This window comes from Scyliorhinus torazame, chromosome 9, assembly GCF_047496885.1.
Source record: "Scyliorhinus torazame isolate Kashiwa2021f chromosome 9, sScyTor2.1, whole genome shotgun sequence".
NCBI lineage: Eukaryota > Metazoa > Chordata > Chondrichthyes > Carcharhiniformes > Scyliorhinidae > Scyliorhinus > Scyliorhinus torazame.
The window spans coordinates 188,245,614-188,267,880 of record NC_092715.1 but is presented as its reverse complement, the minus strand read 5'-3'; the positions used below and the strand labels follow the sequence as shown (position 1 = coordinate 188,267,880).

The window sequence follows — 22,267 nt, the reverse complement described above, 5'->3', positions numbered from 1 at the left end:
GAGTTCTGGATTTTGAACCAGTGACAGTGAAGGAATAATGATACAGTTTCAAGTCAGGATTCTATGTGGCGTGGAGAGGAACCTGCAGATGGTGGTGATCTGATGTTTCCTCATTGTTCTCGGTTGTAGGGGGTGATGGATTTAGATGACAAAGGTATCGATAGCCTGGAAACCAGCAGCGTGACAGCAGTGCAGGCTGTTGCTCATGGAGAAACAGAGGTAACAGAGAGAACCGGTAAAAGCACTATATAGTCACACTGCCATCTAGCATGGAACTATCGCTTATATGGAACCGGGCATCAATGTATTAAATCTGATGGTCTACAAAATGTTTAGTATTGTCACCTTGGTGCAGCATCCAAATCTTTTTCAAGTCCTGCAGGAAGTACGACAAGAGATGAGGGAAGAGTTTTCAGGGAAAGAGTATTACTTTGAGGAAACACTGTCACATGACCCAAGCATACTCTCCAACAGTGCGGTTATACTCAGCTAATGATGGCATCAGGTGAACAGCACTTCACTTCACATATCATCAGTAGCAGGTCCTGGCACAGAAACACCATGGTTAGTCCCCATTGAGGCCCAAGGACACCTCCAGGTATGCCCAAGCTGGAGAGAGATACTGACCCTCAGGAGTCGTACACAAAGGTAAGTACTTGTGGAGCAACAAATTGAAATCTGTGGGCATCTTTCAGAATTTCTAGTTTGTAATCACCCTGGCACCAAAGATAGAAGAGTCCCTCTCTACCACAATTACAGTGATGTCTCAAGCACTTGAGACTGAAGTAGCCACCTTTACTGGGAGTCATACGCAGCAGGCCAAAAAGTGGGTGCAGGTCCACAACAATGTCTTCCATATGATGGCAACAAACTTGAGAAACATTGATTAAAACTGTTGCCTGGATGGCCAAGCACTACATTCAAATGTAGCCAAGTGCTTTCCCTCTCTTGATTAACAGGGAAGTGGAGGTAGGCTGCAAGGGGGAAGAATTAGATAGGGATGATGGCATTGGCTGCTCACCTCTAGGCATCTGCATGTCAGAGGCTGTACCCCTGTCTCCTCTAACAAAGTGACAAACACTGCACCCTATCCCCAAACTGAGATGTGCTTGGACAGGTGCAGGTGGGGAAGCCTTTGGCAGGGTCCTCATTGGCTCCACAACACAAAACATCTGCATCTCACACTGTAGAGAGCAGGCTGCCTCCAGCTCTGCTGCAAACAAAGGGGTAGCACCACGTAGTAGTGAAAACGAGGGCACGGAAACAGTTTTAGGCACAGAAAAAGAATCATTCTTTCAACGTTATGTCACATGGGGAATATTTATTTTAATGAGATAAACGTTTGTCCCCTGTTAAGTACCATGAGGCTGTTTCTGAATCATTCCAGTGACCAGAGGGCAATAAAAGGGGAGTGACATGAGACCTGTCGCCACTTAAAATGGCTAACTCCCGATTAGAATGGCCAAACCCCGATTTAAAATGGCGAACGGAAGAGACTGATGGGAAAATCAGCCAACAGGACTCAAACAGACAGCTGCAGGCAAAACTGTGTATTCGCCTCTGGGGAGGCCAGACAGAACCGATACCTGCAGCCATCAACATGACAACACACCAGCCATCTGCATATTAATCAGCAATCCCCGGGAACAATTGATACAAATTGGACACACAAAGCCAACCCAGACCTTTCGGCGCCAGCAGGAGCTGACACAAAGAGAGGTGGATGACCACCCCTTGATCAAGGAATCGCTCCAGCATTGGAGAATATCGAACCAAGTGATTGGGACCAAGTCCAATCACTTGGAACCAGGTACAGGGTCCGCCCCGAAAGGCGGGAAGCCCCTGGGGACTATAAGAATAGAGTCCAAGGTCAAATCGCTCTCTTCCCCTTCTTCTCCTCTCCGCACCCTTCGAGACCCTTCTGCTGACCCTCTGCAACAGCCACGAGAAACGCAAGTCTTACTCCAACGCTCGCTACGAGATAGGCACTCCTGACTATCGACCTATACCAGCTTTGAATCCCGCAGGCTCAGAACCCATACGAAAGGCCATTCGTTTCCCTGACCTGGTGGGCCATTTCCAAAGTTAAGTATTGGCCTGTTAGTTGTAGGAAGTAGCTTAGAAGTAGAATTAATGTACAAGTATTGATTGCTGTATATAATAAATGTGCGTTGATTTAACTCTTACTAAGCGGTGTGTTGGATTATTGATCATTACTCGGGCTTGAACCACGTGGCGGTATCAGAAAGGTACCTGACGACTCAAGAGCAAAGGTGACAGAACAAGAGCAATTAAACTAAGGCTATAACGAGCAACAGACCATAAGAATTTACCCTGGCCACTTGTTCACATTTCCTTCGGAGGGCATTACGTCCCTTGAAGGCCTCCTGCACCCCCATGGCTGCTTAACTGCTCCTCCTATCAACCTCCTGGATTAAGGTCTCCAACACTGCATCGAAGTACATGGGAGCACTCTTTCTTTCTTTCCCATTTGGGAGGTGCTTCCCATTGCAACTGATTCCTGCAGAGTCAGCAGTAGTTTTTTTTGCAATTAGTGCAGGTCACATTAAGAGTGAGAGGCAGCTAAAATACACGCTGACCATTCATGCTGCTGAACCCCTGTTGAGCATTCAGCCAATAAGCAGCATATGTTGTGCTCAACTGAACAAAATCAAATAAGGACGTAGCACAAGGTTTGCATGCTGCCTGCCTCAAGTGGACTGGGCAAGGGCTGATCATAATTGTGACTCCTGCACTCAAAAAAACAGGAGCAACCCAATTTATTGCTCAAGAGATTATTGTACAAGATTAGAGCTCAGAATGGAGGTAGATTATTAGTGTAGATTGAGGATTTGTTAACGATCAGAAAAGTACAGTGCAACTAGTGAAGTGCTGCAAAGAAATGTCCTTGAGCCTCAGCGATCTACAATCTAGATGATGGGGCCAAGTGTAATTCAAGTTTGCTGATGATTTAAAGCAGTGAGAAAGCTTTGAGACCATGAAAAGGATACGAAAGGATACAAACTGATTAAGTGATTGGGTAAGGTGGCAGATGGAGCATGATGAGCTTGCGAGAAAATATTCAAGTAATGTCACAAAAACCTGCTTTATATTGAAAAACGTTTTTGAATCTAGCATTGAATCCAACACAATTGAGATGGAATCTACTGGTTTGCAAAAACCTACCTGTTTGTAAAACTTATCAAAGGGGATGAGCTCAGGGGAATATGAATGAACCACATCTCCTAACCCATTGGCAGTGTCCAGACACTCATCTAGGTAGACGCAAGCCATTAGGCATAACCACTTGGACAATGGGACCATTGTAACACTGAGGGAGAGATTCCCAGATATGAACAATTAGAATACACTGGCCATGACCATATTTGAATACCTAGGCAGTTGGAAAGGGAAGGTCATGTAATAATCCAATCTCTTGTGTTTGAAACACCCCCTTTCTTTGCAGAACAGGACAAGAAGCAGGAACAGGAGAGACATTGAAGGAACAAGAACCTGAGTGGATTCCTTCCCCTCTTCCCCCTGCCCTCTCTCACATGCAACTTTCAAGTTTTTGAACCGTGTCTACCACAGAGAGGGATTTTTGAAAGAAGTCAACCTAGCACAACAGTTTCCAGCAGAACAGGCAAACAATTTGGCTGCATCTTTAAACTGTTTCAATGCCGGAAACTGGCAAATTCAGTCTGAAGCTTGCAAAGTTACCAAATTCCACAAACTGTAAGTTTAATGAATTCTAACATATTTAATCTATCCTTCACGACGCTGCAACCTACTTGTATGTGTGCAAACGTAGAGTGTATTTGTATGCAAAAGTCACAAGCACATTCTTTCATTTTACTTAGACTGCGTTAATTACAATCACAACTATCCTCCTCCTTTGTGGAGCTCAAGAAAATCTGTTTGAGTATGTCTTTTATGATCACAGCATGTAAACAGTTAACCACTCGGCAAGTATGTAATCTGCAAAAAATCTTTTGCAGTCAAACAATATGGAAAAAGGGGAGCCACTGGACTCCTCAACAGATTGTAACAGTGGGAAGAATGGAAGGCAGAATGAAAAAAAAAAAGACTTTTTTTAAAGAAAAGGTGAGGGACTTGAAAATGCAAATATTAAGAATTTGGCTCTATTTATACTTGAATTAGAGAAAGTTAACGTGCAAGTACAGCAAGCAACTACAGAGGCAAATGATGTGTGAGCATTCATTGTAAGTGGGTTGGCGTACAAGAGCAAGGGTACCTTACTACAATTTTATAGGAATTTGGTGAAACCCCATGTGAGATATTGTTTACAGTTTTGGTCCCTTTATGCTTGGAAGGATATACTTGCCTTCAGAAAGGTGTAACGAAGGCTTACTACATTAATTCTTGGTACGAGAGATTGCTTATATTCTCTATAATTTAGAAGAAAGAGAGGTGATTACATTAAAATGTTTAAATTCTTAAGACTGCTTGACAGGTTAGATGCTGAAAGGTTATTTCTAGCTGAATAATCTAGAACTCAATCAAATTTTCACAGAAAAAGGTCAGTCATTTAGCACTGAGATAAGAAGAAATTTCATCAAAGGTTTGTTAATGTTCGGAATTCTTTGTGGATTCTCAGTTGATGATTATATTCAAGACAGAAATCATTTTTTTTGGGGGGGCACTAAGGGAATCAAGGGAGAAGAGGATAGATCAGGAAAGTAGTTAACTTAGAAACTTAGTCATGATGTTATTGAGGGGCTGCATGACTCACTATTGCTCCTGTTTCTTGCACTTCCCCACAATGAACTCTTGTGGAGCAAGGCAATTCCTTCCAACTCAACCATTAACTCAAGCCGAACTCCTCCTTACAGGTGGAACCAGCGCAGCAACTTTCTCCACTAGTTACAAAATCAAAACCCGCCTTTAGCCAAAAAACAAAGCAACACTTTGCTGAAATAAATACAAAGTTTTGCATGCCCAAGAGCAGCAAGTTCACTCAATTAAATTAAATAAAGCAAAAAAAAACTGGTGCTTTCTGGAGAAGAGCTGTGATACAGCATAATAATGGAAAATTATGTGGGTTATATAACTCAAAATAGACTGCTCTTCAAGGACTATCCTTTCTTATCTGAGCCTATGGTGTGCACGGGGCATTCATTGTAAGTGGGTTGGCGTACAAGAGCATGGGTACGTTACTACAGTTTTATAGGAATTATATGGAGGACGAAATGAAGCAAAAGTCACATTAAAGCTTAAAAAAAAAAAGCACTGATTTTTAGGAATGAGTCATGCCATCTATTATTTAAACAGGTTATAAAAATGTTTGTCAAAACACTTACTTTTTCATAAATTTGCTATTTGATTTAGTTAAAAAAGGTTCTTCCCTAAAGAGAAACATTACCTGTAAATGGATCTACTCCACTCGTGCCCCCAGTGCCTAAGCCAGTCCCTGGTATATAGCGACCTGAACCTGCAAAGTGTTAAGTATATTACAAAAATTGTAAAATTTGACTCATTTGATTTTAAAAGAGAGAACGCTTCCCCCCGTTTTACCCAGCATCTGTGGAGCAGACATTTTCGTTCAAATTTCATTATATAAAAACGACTAGTTTCTCCCCCCCCCTCTCCAGTCATAGAATCTTGGCAGACTCTGTTTTCTTCTGGCTTGGCTACTGGCTCTTATTTCAGATTTCCAACATGCATAGAATTTTGCTTTTGCTGTAGTCGAAATCTGGTCGAACATCCTGTTACCAACAAAATTGAAGAAAATAAAATGCATCTTCACAGAATTATATTATGAGGGTTGTACAAGTACTTTACCCGCTACAAAATAATAAACTGACATGTCCAACATTTAACCTCATCTGTGCTACATGGAGAGACCAGAAGCACTGGGGTTGTTCTTTCTAAAGTGGAGGGAGATTTAATAGATTTCAAAATCATTAAGGGCATTGGATAGTTTCTCCTCAGTTACTCTGTTTACAGTAGAAGTAATAGCGATAACCAGAAAATAAAGATTTAAAGTAACTATCAAAAGAACTAGAGATAATTTTTTTTAATTTTCTTTTTTAATGCAGCAAGTTGTCATAACCGGAATGCACTGCCAGAAAAGATGGTACAAATAGATTAGTGATAACTTACAAAAGGGAATGGAGGATATAAAACAACATTCAAATTAAATTAGACATATAAATGAGAGAAATGGCAGGGACGGGGGGGAAGAGAAGGGATATAGGATTATGGTATATAATTGTGAATAGGTCCATTTGCTCACATGTAGGATAAATAGACTGCTTGGGCTGAATTACCCATTTCTACATTGTAAATTACATACGTTTCAATGTATTATGGCAGCATATATTTGGTTTCAATCAGAAAATAACTTTCAAAATACCATTGTACAAGAATATTAGTTCAACTCTATTACAAACTGGTTCTATAAATAATAACCTTCTTTGTCACAAGTATGAAGTTACTGTGAAAAGCCCCTAGTCATCACATTGCGCCGCTTGTTCGGGTAAGCTGGTACGGGAATTGAACCCGCGCTGCTGGCCTTGTTCTGCATCATAAACTAGCTGTCTAGCCCACTGAGCTAAACCAGCCCTATTACTCACTTTGTAAGCAGCAGAGTAGAATATTTCAGAATATATGATTTCGCTGCATATTAAAAAAGATACATACATTTAAAGTACATTAATCTCACTGACCTGTAAAAGGGTCTGAAACCCCTGTGCCTGTTGATCCAAGTGTATGTCCTTTTGTGTTCTCAATAATAAAATTTGCAACCTGATCTAGAAACATTGGGTTCAGGTCATTCTTTTGTAAGAAATTGTGGGCAACAAGCCATGGATCATCAGTGATATTGTAAGGCAGTTTCATAGAAGGTCCACCCTCATTAATATCAATTGTAAACACATAATCAAACTCCTAAAAATTAGAAAAAGAAAACATTATTTTTGTCGGTTTAAACTTTAGTTAGCATCACACTATCAATACAACTGCACATTCACTGACCATGTGACAGAGTGATAAAGTCAGAACAGACTGGCCAGTTTGGGAGCAAATAAACAAGATGACCAATATGTTACAATAATTCTGTTTAGTAATAATGCTGAGTGGAATTGTAATACAGTTGCAGTCTTCCATCGTGTAACCACTGTGGTGGTCAACTTTGCGTTAAGCCCGGCTTCCATATAGTGTTAACACTGCAGCGAAACTGGAGTGACCTCGCCGGGGGCAAGCATCTGTAAAATTTATGGACACCGGGGGTTGCTTAAATATCGGGGTCCCCATCCCGACCTTCCCAGCAGAGTACAAAGGAATGCAAAGCACTATGTTTGGCACTGGCTGGATTGCAGGATTAAAAGGAAAGATTACATATTTAAACATCAGTCTGCCTTTGGACTCCGCTCCAGATTTTGTCAGGTTTACTCCCTTCGCCTTTAATTCTCCTGATGTTTCCAAAAGACAGTGCATTGGTGGTGGAGTGGACATTAAGGTGGTGCATGGGGTACCAATCAAATGGGCTGCTTTGTCTTGGATGGTGTCAAGCCTCTTGAGCTGCACTTATCCAGCCATATTTTGACATCCTTTACTAAACAAGTGAAACTACACAAATTTTCATTTGTTAAACACTCACAGAAGCGGCACCGTAGCACAGTGATTAGCACTGCTGCCTCTCAGTGCTAGGGTCCGGGTCGATTCCAGACGTGGGTGACTGTGTGGAGTTTCCACATTCTCCCAGTGTCTGTGCGGGTTTCCTCCAGGTGCTCAGGTTTCCTCCCACAATCAAAAGATGTGCAGGCTTGGTGGATTGGCCAAGATCAATGCGCAGGGTTATGTGGATAGGGCAGGTGAAATGGGCCTAGGAAGACTGCTCTTTTGGAGGGTCGGTACAGACTTATAGGCTGAATGGCCTCCTTCTGCACTATAGAAATGTTATGAATTTATTTTATAGCCAATAAACATTATTAGAGAAGATCATTTTTGGATAAATAAAATTAAATTTTAAAAATTGTAATAATGGTCCAATTTTCTATTTTGTGAAAATAAAGGTAAAAATACAGATAGTGGCAGTGAAGATTGCATTTCTTTCTCATTCTGAAACATACTTTGCCTTCATAAAGAACTTTTCCTGAGGTTTTCTGGGTTCCTCCTGACGAACCCACCACATCACCAATCTTTAGCCATCGCCCATCAACACTCCACTGATAAGCGTGAACAGAATCTCCAACTCTGATCAGCCGTGTTTGACCTTCCCTTGTGCCTGAAAAAAAAAAAAATCAGAAAAAAAATAGAAGCTTACAGTTCAAATATCGAACACTGCAACTGAAACTTGGATCCTGTACTTGAATACAACTTTGGGCTTAACATAATAACATTAGACTTATCAGAAAAACACAAAGAAAACTTTTAAACAGTTTTGAGAAAAGTTAGTGTGTTCAATCTTTGGCTTTAAGAATAGGCCAGCCAACCCTATCAGAGAAGAGATTTTACTCCCACACACATCGAATTCCAATAAAGGTTGCTTCTTCAGGGGGCAGCACGGTGGCACAGTGGTTAGCATTGGTGCCTCATGGCACCGAGGTCCCAGGTTCGATCCCGGCTCTGGGTCACTGTTCGTGTGGAGTTTGCACATTTCTCCACGTTTTTGCGTGGGTTTCACTCCCACAACCCAAAGATGTGCAGGGTGGGTGAATTGGCCATGCTAAATTGCTCATTAATTGGAAAAAATGAATTGGATGGTCTAAATTTGTATTAAAAAAAATATTTAAAAAAAAATAACTTCAGGCACAGGTTTGTTGTGGTGGAATTAAATTTGTAGATTTGAATAGATTAAGTTAATCAGTAACACCGACAAAAATATTTAACTTTGGTTTATCAACTGTTGTTTATTTCACTATAAGACAAATAACACATAATAGAAAACTATGTTTAAATAAAAATTCCTTCTGTGACATTTCTGCAGTTTCAATCATGATGAGAAAGCCAAGTAAATGCAATCAAAATCAACAAAATTACTGATGTAAAGACCCTCTAAAGTTTTCATTACAATTTTATGACAACTTATAAACATAATTCAATTATCTGACTCCCACACTATGAAGCCCAGCTTCAGGGAGGTGAGGCTGAGTCTTCAGCGAGCATCAAAGGTATTCTGCTCCTGTAAGAAAACAAATTATACAATAGAACACCTAACAGGCTGACATGAACTCTCCCTAACTCCAGTTTGTGTTTCCCTTGTTTCTTCCCTCCCTCCCCCATCTGTGTATTCCTTGTGGTCTCTCCCTCCACTAATGTTTCTCCTGTCTCTCCAGTTCCTCACTTGCATTGCCCTCCCCTCACCCACCCATTCCATTGGCATTTCTCCCTCTCTCCCGTGCTCATTTCTGTTTATTTTCTCTCTCTCTCACTTCTCAGTTTGTGTCCTTTTTTCTCTCTCTCTCTCACCAAGTTTATGTTTCTCTGTCTCCCTCTCTTCCTCCACCAGTTTATTTCTCTCTCAGGACGACGTGGGAGTTGTTATTTTCATTGACCCAATGCCATCACTGTCACAACAGGCAATGAAGTGGTGCACTCCAGATGGCGGGAAGACCTGCTGGGTTCAGTTTGGATGCAAGCCACGACAATCAGGGTGCGGCACATTTCTGAACCATGAAAATAAGTACCGTTTCTCCCAATGCTTCAACTGCAGTACTCGGGAGATCAGTTATGAAATCTGGTAGGTGATGAGAACGCAATAGAATATGGACTTACAATCTGCCTTCACTATGACTTTAAAAGCTAGGCAGTGTACAGACAGATTGGGTCACAAGAGCAGTAGAAATTGCCTGGGTGAAGATCACAAAAATTCAAAGTACCATTAGTCACTGCTGGAACTGCACCCTCTCCAACAATGATTTGTCACTGGACCCAAATGGGGAAGTAGTGGGAGGGGTTTTGATAAGGCCAAATTAGGAGCACCCGATGCAGGGGGGGAGGGGGCGCACAGACCTTGTGGAAGGAGGGGGGGGGGGGTCAAACTTGGCTCCCCCTTCCAGAAGAAAAATCAGGGCTGCGCGGGAAAAGTTACCTAAGTGGCCATTAATTGGTCACTTCAAAGTCCTACATCAGCCCAAGGGCCAATAAGTTGGCTGATGCCTCCATTACTGCAAGATTATGGCAGGGTGGTAGGCAGATTGCCAGGAATTATGCCCATGGTATTACACCCAATTTCTACCTACAGCCAACCCAATTCCAGTTCTGCCCTGTAATTCTATTTCTATATGCACAAAAAAATCATTTTAACTACACCTTAATTCCAAAGTTGGATTTGTATTTCTTGCTGGAACCAATGTTTCTGTTAATTCCCAATGATATCACAATTTGGACCTAGCTGGCTGGTTAGCTGGACTGATCTCCAGCACAATTTGGGAGTTATGGATCAAAGCATTCCTCCTTGGACCTGATATCATCACATTTCAGGGACATCACATTTCAGGGACATGGAAATATCTTACCGCAAAAATTGGCTCAAAATTCTTAATTGGTTTAGATTGTTGAAAATGCAAACTAAAGAAAATTGACTTTTTCTTTGCCCATTTTTTTTGTTGTTTTTGTTCTTGCCTAAACATCATCGAGAAGGTATTAGTGACCTTTATAGAATTTACAGTGCAGAAGATGGTCATTTGGCCCATCGAGTCTGCACCGACCCTTGGAAAGAGCACCCTACTTAAGCCCATGCCTCCACCCCATCCCCCGTAACCCAGCAACCCCACCCAACCTTTTTGGACACCAAGGGCAATTTATCATGACCAATCCACATCTTTGGACTGTGGGAGGAAACCCACACAGACATGGGGAGAATGTGCAGACTCCGCAAAGACAGTGACCCAAGCCAGGAATCGAACCTGGGACCCTGGAGCCGTGAAGCAACTGTGCTAGCCACTGTGCTACCGTGTAACCCAACCTTCAATTGCTGCAGTCTATTGCTAGGTACAGCAACAGTGATTTATCCTGTAGGCGGTTAGATAAAATGGAATGGCTTCCTGGACCATTTCAGAGGACAGTTAAGAGTCAACCTCATTCCTATGTATCCAAGTCACATTTAACCCAGGTGGGGAAAGGATGGGAGATTTCCTGCTGAGTGCACGATGAAAAGCTTCAACAGTATATCTGTTTTTTCAGCAATACGAAGTTCTATACCATCAAACAACTACAAGATAAAAATGATGCATTTCTCAGACACTAATTGGAAATTTGATATCGAACTGGATATTGATCAAACTCCAGAAAAAGGACAGTGCGAGGAAAACTTTTTACATGCATTTCTAACACCATGCAACTACTTTTAGGGTCAAGTTTTCAAAAATCATATAATGTTTATGTATTTTTAAGACTCAGTTATCTCCAACTGTGTATATGAATGAAGAAAGCAGACTGAATAAATCTTGAGGGATTAATTTGTTAGAGTGAGGATTTTTTATTAAAGGGATAACCTTTATGAAACATCGTTGCTGTTGCAATGCAGGAAATACGACAGCCAATTTGCACACAGAAAACATCAAAGAACAATGTGATAATGACCATATAATCTGATTTTATGATGTTGATTGAGGGAAAAATATTGGCCAGGGTGCTGGGAATAACTTCCCTGCTCTTTTTTGACAAACTGTCATGGACTCTCTTACATCCATCTGAATAGGTAGATAGGGCCTGGGCCTGAATTTGACGTCTTGTCTGAAAGATGCACCTCTGACAATGCAAAACCCCCTCAGTATTGCATTGGAATGTTAGCCTGGATTTTTGTGCACGGGTCCTGGAGTGAGACTTGGACCCAAAACCTTGAGATTCAGAGGCGAACGTGTTCCCAAGTGTCACAGCTGACACATTTACAAAGATATTTACGAGTAAGAAGATACTTGAACAAGTTACAGTTTTTGACTCACTGATGTGCAGTATCTCTAGAATCTTCAGGTGTGATATGGTGGATGCTTTCTCTGAACTGCTTCAAATGCATTTACATCCTTCCTTCAGATATGGCTTCACTCGTGTCCCGTACAACTGAAGCATAACCTCACTACTTTTAAATTTAACTTCCCTCATATAATCATAGAATAACATCCTATTAGCTTTTTTTAAAATTTAGAGTACACAATAATTTTTTTTTCCAAGGGGCAATTTAGCGTGGCCAATCCACCTAGCCTGCACATCTTTGATCCATGGGGATGAGACTCACACATGGGGAGAATGTGCAAACTCCACACGGACAGTGGCTCGGGGCCGGGATCAAACCCGGGTCCTCAGCGTTGTGAGGCAGCAGTACTAACCACTGTGCCACCCCATTAGCTTTCCCAATTACTTGCTGAAACTGCCTTTTGTGATTCATGGCCCCTCTAATTCTCAGAGCTCTGCAATCTCTCACCATTTAGATAATATGCTTAATTTTTATTCTTCCTGTCAAAATGGACAATTTCACATTTGCCCACATTATACCCTATTTTCTAGATTTTTGTCCACTAACCCAACCTATGTTTCAGTTGAAGCCTCCTTATATTATCTTCACAACTTATCTTCCTATCCATTTATGTCATCAGCAAATTTAGCAACCATACCTTCAGTTCCTTCATCCAAGTCATTTATCTAAACGGTAAAAGGTTGAGGCCCCAGCACTGATTCTTGTGGCATACAACTCATTACATCCTGCCAATCAGAAAAACTAATTTATGACTACTCGGTTTCCTGTTAGCTAGTCAATCATTTATCCATGCCAATATGTTATCCACTACACCATAAGCTCCTCCCCACAATAACCTTTCATGTGGCACCATATCAAGTGCCTTCTGGAAATACATGAACAGTGCACCCATCCAATCCCCTTTATCCACAGCACATGTGACGCCTTCAAAGAATTCCAATAAATTGGGTAAACACAATTCCCTTTCACCAAAACCCAGTGCATGCGTGTGCACGTATATGCATCAAAACAGAAAATACTGGAATACGCAAATCAGTCATGGTATATAAAGGATATATTACCATATTGTCAGGTGTATAACCTATCATCAATCAGTATGGGATAAACACTTTCACCTTAAACTATTCCAAATAAAAACAAATTACTTGCATTTGACATAAAACAAAACATAATCTTTGCATTTTGGAAAGAAGAATTTGGGGGTGCTGCTGTACTTATACTTCAGCTCAGTGTAAAACCATTCTTAGTTGTATTAAAGAGGAATTACACCACATACCAGGTTCATCGAGGTGTTCTCTTCCTGGAAGTTCATTAATATTTATATCCCCTAAATCTCCCGTTTTAGGGTCAATAGTTGCACTGGACAATTCATTCTCATAAGTTTGGATCTCTTCTGCAGTGGCCGTCCGCTCTTCAGCCTCTGTGAACACTCTTATTATGCCATCACTGCAACAGAAAAAATGTAAAAGCATAACAAAGCAGCATAAGTAATCTGAAAACAAAACTTGCATTTATACAGTGCCTTAAATGTAGTAAAGTGTCTCAAGATCACTCAAAATAGTGATACAAACAACGATACAAAATTTGACACCAACCTGGAGGTTTTCGGTCACAGAGATAGGCTTTAAAGGAAGGCGTTACCAAAGGACAGAGAACACTAGAGGGATTCAGGGAGGGAATTCCAGAGCTTAATAACACAGCAATGTAATTCAGGAATGTGCAGGAGGCCTCAATTTGAGTAATGTAGATTTGAGGGTTGTAGGGCTGTAAGTAAGGAGGGTCAAAGCCAGAACGGTTTGAACAAAAAGATGAACATTTCAAAAATCTTGAGGGATTAATTTGTTAGAGTAAGGATTGCTGGAGACATTTCTGGACTGGAAGCCAATGTACATCAGCAAAACAGGAGTGATGGGTGAGTGGGATTGAGTGATTCAGGATACAGATTTGAAATAATCTAAATAATAATAATAATAGCTTATGTCACAAGTAGGCTTCAATGAAGTTACTGTGAAAGTAAATTGAGCATAACTGGATGGTGAATAAATTTTCCCAAGTTTTGCAATTACATTTATGAAAGTTAGTGCACACAAATCTAATTGTCTAGTATTAGCTGTTTGCCTGAAATTTCATTTTAAATTGTTATTTTTGTGGTTAGTGAAATATAATTTTTCACAAAGCTCAAATTTTAAAAAAAAAATCAGTTTCGTAAACAAGCTGAGTCGAGTCCAGTTTCTGAAACAGGTGCTTCGATGACAAAGTCGGTCTTAGAAATTGGCCTTCATGCAAACTTTGCACCTAAAGACAGTTCCTTCCAAAACTCTTACAAATAATCAGAAAGCCAGAACCGTGTTCTGAAAATATTTTAAACTACATATTTAATTATTTTATCTATTGCTTTTTAAGTATCTGTAGTCATCAGTACTTTGTTGGGTTTTATTGCTTCTGGAGAATTATCTTGTCAATAAATCTAAGTTCCAGTCTGAATAATGGGGGCTGCCGTACCAGCATTTATTATTACTTTCCAAAAATGACAAGAGGGAGTGGTAGTCATCCGCATGGTTGCTAGTGCATGACATCACAGCAGAAATGTGATTGTGCTCCAATGCATTGCATGCATAAGATTCATATTTGTGGAATTTGGAGATGTGGGCTGCTTATGGGAATGGCCTTTTATTTCCATAAACTGAAGTAGAAATTATAGGAGAAATCCTGACAAGTTACAACAGAACACAGGCAGCATAGAAATGTGAGATGCAAGCAGACCAAAAATGACTAAACATTGGGAGGAAAGAAAATACAGAATGGAATACAAGAGAGTTGGGGAAAAACAGGTGTGCGGGATCAGAAAAAGGTTTTAACTTGCACATTCTTGTTTCAGTCTAATCAATGATCTGGAAATTTTTTTTTGCTACTTTGGACAGCTTTGTTTTATGCAAAGAAATGTATCAGACTATATCATGGGGCTGAGTGGTTTCATGGACAGATTTTAAAATGCACCTGCCTCTGCTATGATTTTTGCAAGCATAAAACCAACACTTAGCAGTCATATTCAAGGAATAAATACAGTATATAACAGTCTATATTGTAGAAGGGTAGGGAAGAAATAAAACGTCTTGTAATTATTGTCCAATTCAGTACAAACACAACTGCAATATAAAAAGGGTTTAAAGAGTTTAGGTTCAAATATCTACATCAGAGGTAAAGTCGCCATAGTCCCAGATGGCCATAGGCTGCTTTCCCCTTTGTGGGGGACAGCTGACTGGTGGTGATTTAACCTGAGGATCACCACACCTCAGGTGAGGGGCAAGGTTGAGAAGGCAGGCCTTCACGAATAACCTCAACCAGTACGGGAATTGAACCCACGCTGCTGACCTTGCTCTGCATCACAAACCAGCTGTCTGGCCAAGTGAGCCAAATTGACCCTCAGTAGAACATTCAACTGGAAAGAATGTTCAATTTAGCTCAGTTAATCTGCAAGCACCTGAATATTCCAATATATTCAACAGGAGATAGAAATCTGACATTGTCAACTCTATTTTTGCTGTCTGAGGCAATTAAGTCTTAAAAGTATTTTTCACAATGGAAACCAACAGCAATAAAGACTGGGGAGAGGGACTAGGGCTAGAGAAAAGCAGCAAGAAAGAAGAGAAGATATATTCTACGCCCTATAGGGCCATTCCATTGAACAGAGCTTTGAAGGACCAAATTTTAAGGTGGTAGCGGGAGCTTTACTGTATCCAACCCTGTGCTGTCCCTGTCCTGGGAGTGTTTGATGGGGACAGAGTAGCGGGTGCTTTACTCTGCATGTAACCCTGTGTTGGTTAACAGTGAGGTTGGGTATTTTGGGTTACAGGAAGATATAGAAGGGATGGTCAAATGGTCAGAAAAGTGGCTGATGGAATTTAACCCTGAAAAGTGAGAGGATTTTGGAAGGAGTAATGTGACATGGAAATATTCAATAAGTGGCACGACACTGGGAAGTTCCAAGGAACAACGGGACCTTGGCGTGTTTGTCCATAGATCTCTGAAGGCAGAAGAGCAGGTTAATAGGGTGGTGAAAAGGGCATACGGGACACTTGCCATTATTAATCGAGGCATAAATTACAAAAGCAGGGAGGTCATGTTGGAGTTGTATCGAACTTTGATGAGGCCACAGCTGGAGTACTATGTGCAATTCTGGTCGCCACATTATAGAAAGGATGTGATTGCACTGGAGGGGGTGTAGAGGCGATTCACCTCTAGAGGATGTTGCCCGGGATTGAAGTTATGAAGAGAGGTTGGATAGGCTTGGGTTGTTTTCGTGGAGCAGAGAAGACTGAGGGGTGACCAGTTCGAGGTGTACAAGATTATGAGGAGCATGGACAGAGGATAGGGAACAGCTGTTCCCCTTAGTTGAAGGGTCAGTTACAAGGGGACGCAAGTTCAAGGTGAGAGGCAGGAGGTGAAATGAAAAAATGAAAATCGCTTGTCACAAGTAGGCTTCAAATGAAGTTACTGTGAAAGGCCCCTAGTCGCCACATTCTGGCGCTTGTTCGGGGAGGCACGTCAGGTGTTTTTCGTGCATTGGTGCAGACTCAATGGGCTGAAGGGCCTCTTCTGTGCTGTAAAATTCTGTGATTCTGTAATGAGATTTTATAGTTGTACAGCAAATTTACCTTGAACCCACAACAACATCGCCATTATCCAGTACACAGCAGGACCAGATAGACTGAGCTGGCAGCCTGATGGTTTGAGTACATTCTCCATCCTTCCAAATTCTTAAGGATCGATCTTCCCCTGCAGTAACAAAATCTGAAAGGAAAAAAAAACAATTTAAAATCACAATTGGAGAAAAGTATACATAAAAAATTAAAATTAAAAGACGTTTTCACTGCCCAATCATCTAAAAGAATCTATTTTAAGCAGAAAATGCTCTACGTCCTAAAATGAAAATGACAGACCAAGATAATACTTACCTTGGGTTTGGTAAATTCCACGTCAGCTAGTCTGCTGTGGAGTTAATTTCCAGTTGCACTAAAATAACAAGGCATTCCAACTTTTCATATTTATTTAACTTTTTGCTTTGTTTCAATAACTTTGCCAGACTGACTACCTTTGTTAAAGAAAAAGAAAATTACTTCCTCAATATTCTTTGACCATTTAAAAATCTCCAAACTAAATTTTACTCGGGAAACAGTAGATGGTCTTGCATTTAGTGTACACAATTACACAATTCCCGTGTCACTTTTGCATCCTTAAATCATAGACAACGTTACTCTGACCTAGGCAAATTTATTCTACCTAATTTGGTTAGGTCCTTCTTTCCCTATGGCACACTCCATAGAGCCATAGAATCTATACAGTGCAGAATGAAGCCATTCAACTCATCATGTCAGCACTGACCATCTAAAAGAGCACCCCATCCAGACCCACTCCCTTGCCCCATCCCCGAAACCTCACCTAACCTGCACATCTTTGGGGCAATTCTAGCATGGCCGATCCACCTAACCTGCGGGAGGAAACTAGAGCACCAGAGGAAACCCACGCAGACATGGGGAGAACGTGCAAATTCCAAACAGATGGTTATCCAAGGCTGGAATTGAACCCGGGTCCTTGGTGCTGTAATGCAGCAGTGCTAACCATTATGCCACCCCACTCAACCCACAAGATTGATTTCTTGTCTTTAATTCTAGTTTTTCAGAGTTAGAGCAGATCATGGACAGATAAGTTAAAATAACTAGGAACACTGGAAAGCAGAAACCTTTTAAATAACAAGTCTTACAATTACAAGTGGGATTCCTTAGGTTCTGGCATAATCCCAGTGAATTGGAAGGTAGTAAATGTGACACTACTGTTAAGAAAGGAGGGAGAAATAAAATAACAGGCTACCTAGCCTGAAAGGAGTTCTCAAGAAAACATTGAAATCCATTATTAAGGGAAATGGCAACAGGCAATGTTCCCTCTAATTTCCCTTTGCAGTTCAGGGCCCATTTATTGCACTGCATAGCGTCTTTACGATTACCATACGGCCACACATCTTGAAAGGATCTCTTCTTGTGAAGACTATTTGCCCCATGTGATAAATTATCTGGTGTCCTTGTGCATGACAGGCAGAAAGGTCAACAAACAGTAATAGCAATTAGGAAGGCAAATGTGGTTTGTTGGCTTTATTGCAAGGGAATTGAGACAAAAATAAAGACGTTTTGCTGCAAAGGTTCACGGCTTTGGAGGGACCACACTTATATAGTACTGTGTACAGTTATGGTCTCCATACCCAAGGAAGAATAAACTTGCCTTAATAGAGGGGGTGCAACAAAGGTTCACTAGATTTATTCCTGGGATAAAAGGGCTTTCTCTGAGAAGAGATGGAGTAGAATGGACCATTATCTTATTAAATAGTGGAGTAGGCTCAGAAGACAATATGGCCTATGCCTGCACCTATTTCTGATGTTCCTATTACGGTCTAACTCTAGAACTGGGCTCCCTTATTGATGCAAAGCAATCTTATAAGCGCTACCTGCTTTAGCAACTTTACTGTCAGAATAATAAAAATAGTCGTATTAGTGTCACAAATAGGCTTGCACGAACACTGCAATGAAGTCAATGTGGGTCATTTTAACTTTTATCATTGGATAAAAGGTGTGTGATGGCACTACTTTTTGAACATCAACAGCACTGCATAGATAGGGAAGATAGTGGTAATTTCAATGGATTAGTAATCCTGAGGCCCAGGCTCAGGGGAAATGGTTTCAAATCAACCACAGAACAATACACCGCCTACATTGCAGGAGGTTGCCATTTGGCTCATCAAGTCTGCACCAACCTTCTGAAAGAGCACCCTATCTAGGCCCACTTCCCGCCCTACCCCATAACTCCATCTAATTTGCACACAAAGGGGCAACGTAACATGGCCAATCCACCTAACCTGCACTTATTTGGACTGTGGGAGGAAACCGGAGCACCCGGAGGAAATCCATGCAGACATGGGGAGAAAGTGCAAACGCCACAGAGTCACCCAAGGCCGGAATTGAATCCGGGTCCTGGAGCTGTGAGGCAACAGTGTTAACCATTGTGCCAGAGTGCCACCATGGCTGGTGGTGGAATTTAAATTCAGTTAATTAAAAATCTGAAATTCAAAAGCTAATCTCAGCAATCATAGATTATCATAGAATTTACAGTGCAGAAGGAGGCCATTCGGCCCATCGAGTCTGCACCGGCTCTTGGAAAGAGCACCCCACCCAAGGTCAACACCGCCACCCCATCCCCATAACCCAGTAACCCCACCCAACACTAAGGGCAACTTGGACACTAAGGGCAATTTATCATGGCCAATCCACCGAACCTGCACATCTTTGGACTGTGAGAGGAAACCGGAGCACCCGGAGGAAACCCACGCACACACGGGGAGGATGTGCAGACTCCGCACAGACAGTGACCCAAGCCGGAATCGAACCTGGGGCCCTGGAGCTGTGAAACAATTGTGCTATCCACAAGGCTACCGTGCTGCCCGTCAGTGACCATCAAACTATCACTGATTGCACTAAAAATCAATCTGGTTCACTAATGTCTTTTAGGGAAGGAAAACTGTTGTCCTGACTCAATCTGGCCTACATGCAAGTCCAGACCCACAGAAACGTGGTTTACTCTTAATTGCACTCTGAAATGGTCTTGTAAACTATTCAGTTCAGCAGCCTTGCCAGTGATGCCTACATCCAATGAAAGAATTAAAAAAATATTCTTGCAGTATATCAAGTTAAGTTTTATGAATAGTATGCCTTTCTTCTTTTTTTAAAAAAAAACATAGGTCATATCACAATACTTCAATCATAACTGGGTATTAGCTTAAAATTGATGAGGTTTAAATTCCTCCTTTTCAGCACCCAAAATATGCAGCATAGGGGCAGCGGCATAGTACTATCTGCTTTGGCCCATTGTCATACTTAGTGGTCAGTGGTCTACAGCCACAGGATATTGACGTACAATTTTGCCATTATAAAATGTTGACATAGGTTTTACAGAATATGAACAGCAAGGTAAAAAGTTTGACACAGGAAGCAAGGTTTATAATCTTCCAGGAAGTGCATGCCGTACACAAGACTTTGCTGCAGATAGATTTAGTAAGAGACAATTCCTGTCAAATTAATTCAGAGATAAGTTACATCTGGAGGTTATATCTGGGGAACATGTATGTCATACACTGAAGTTTATGGTCAATTCTCTTTCACTAAAACAAATGTCCTTTCAAGTTCTTTTCCTTAACTCTCCCACACATTTCCAAGCGAATCCACTCCTAAAAACGGTGTCAACCTGAACCTAAATTCGAGTTCATCTGATGACTGCTCACTCCTCTTAGTATCCACCATCTGCAATATACCTACCCAAAAGGCCACATCTTCAATGTTGCCATTTATATAGAAATTGTCTGGATCAGGAGAATATAGAGATATTGTATCACCAATGTAATAGTCAGCTTCTGGTTTAAAATTGATGTGTGTGTCAAAAATCTGAAGCAGCTAGTACTTTGAATTAAATTACTTCAAGTTAATAGAGCTTGACCATTATGTAGTCAGTGTATGGATATGTATATATTATTTAGTCCTGGATTGTGAGGAGGAGTTTACCCACACAGCCAATATTCAAACAGGCTATTTAATTTAAAATAAACATTCCTGGCTTTATAACATTAGGTTCTACTACCTAAAAGTCTTTGCTTAGATGTTTTCTGTGGTGACATAGGCACTGCTTTATATTTAACATCCAAAAGTAATGTTACTAGCATCATTGACTGGATTCAAGATAGATTCAATACACATGTGAGAAAAACATTGTTTGTCGGAAAGTTGTGTTTGAACTTTTAGGTCCTGAGAATAAACGCACAAGAGCATAAACTCAACGATCAGACTTGGCATTTAACAACTAAAAATGTATGTGAACAGTTGCAGCCTAGCCAGTTAAATTTAAGTGCATCAAATGCACTGTAAATGAGGGCAGCTGTGGAGTTAACTTTTAAAACAAAAACTTACCTTCTCCATTTGGGAAGACTGATAAGCAATAGATATAATTTGTATGTCCATAATAAATGTGCAAACACTGCCCAGAGATTTGCCATCGGCGAATAGTGGCATCGTTACTGCAAGACAGGAACTCTAATTCATTCAAAATGGCCAGTCCTCTAACACAGTCGTTATGACCTAAAAAAGGCCAAAGTTAATATAAAAAACATAACTGAGAAATACTTTCCATCAATTCTCATAGAAAAGTCTTTCTATAAAATATGCTTTCTCCCTCTCCAAACAGGAACTCAAAATCAAAATGAAAAACAAACTATTTCAGAATGTTAATTAAGAGGGGTTTTGCATGTAAGTATGTTATGTTACATAAAATAAACAGTGCAAAAACAAGCAATTCGTCCCAACAAGCCCATGGTGGCACTGATGCTCCACTCAAGACTCCTCCCATCCATCCTCATCCATTTCATTCTTCCTCATAAGCTTATCTAAGTTTTTTCCTTAAATGCATCAATACTATTCAGCATCATTATCCGGGTAAAGAAATTTCCTTGGAATTCACTAAATGTTTTGGTGACTATCTTGAATTAATTGTCTCTAGTTTTACGGTTCTCCACAAATGAAAACCACGTAATTCTGTCTGCTTTATTAGAACTTTTCATAGTTTTAAAGACCTCCATTAGGTTACCCCTCATCGTTCTCTGGGGAAAAAGGTCCAGCCTGCCCTAATAACCAAGTTGTTCTGGTACCATTCCTGTAAATATTCATTTTGCTTTCTCTCCAGTGCCACTAAGTGTGGTCCAACCAATGTTTCATAAACGTTTAGCATAATTTCCTTTTTCTCCACTTTACAATTCTATCCCTCTAAAAATAAACTTATCGTTTTGCTTGCTTTTGATATCAGCTTATTGACTGGTTACAGATAATTAATAAATGTTCTGATCTACGAATACTGTGATGTATAATTAATCAGAGTCTACTTTTGACAGGTTGGATTCATTTTGGATCATCAACTGTACAGTGGACATTTGACTTAGATTTAACACTGAATCTTACACAAGTGGAAATATATTTGTCTGAAAGAAATCCATTGTCACCCAAGACACTGGTTAAAGTAAAGTTGCAAATCTACTTGGGCAGTTTTACAGAAACTATTTTCATGCATACTTAATTTCAACTATGTTGCCTGGCTTCAATTCTAAATCAGGTTAGTTGGGACTGCAGTGCATCACCACCGACATTAATTTAGCAGAATCCCTATGAATTCCTTGTTGTATGGCCCAAACATGCACAGTGCATTTATCCCATGTTCCTCCTTTTTTAAAAGATAAAAGGGTCCAAC

General features: G+C 40.7%; 1 protein-coding gene across 1 annotated transcript in view; it reads right to left on the bottom strand.

The window, feature by feature from the left end:
- Positions 1-22,267, bottom strand: part of plaa (phospholipase A2-activating protein) — a 63,288-nt gene that overhangs the window by 22,064 nt on the left and 18,957 nt on the right. Inside the window, exons 5-10 of the mRNA XM_072516905.1 lie at positions 20,941-21,108; positions 16,594-16,729; positions 13,215-13,384; positions 8,094-8,248; positions 6,690-6,909; positions 5,384-5,452 (exon numbers count right to left, since the gene is read on the bottom strand). Of these exons, the coding sequence (XP_072373006.1) occupies positions 5,384-5,452; positions 6,690-6,909; positions 8,094-8,248; positions 13,215-13,384; positions 16,594-16,729; positions 20,941-21,108 (918 nt within the window). The remainder of the gene's footprint in view (positions 1-5,383; positions 5,453-6,689; positions 6,910-8,093; positions 8,249-13,214; positions 13,385-16,593; positions 16,730-20,940; positions 21,109-22,267) is intronic.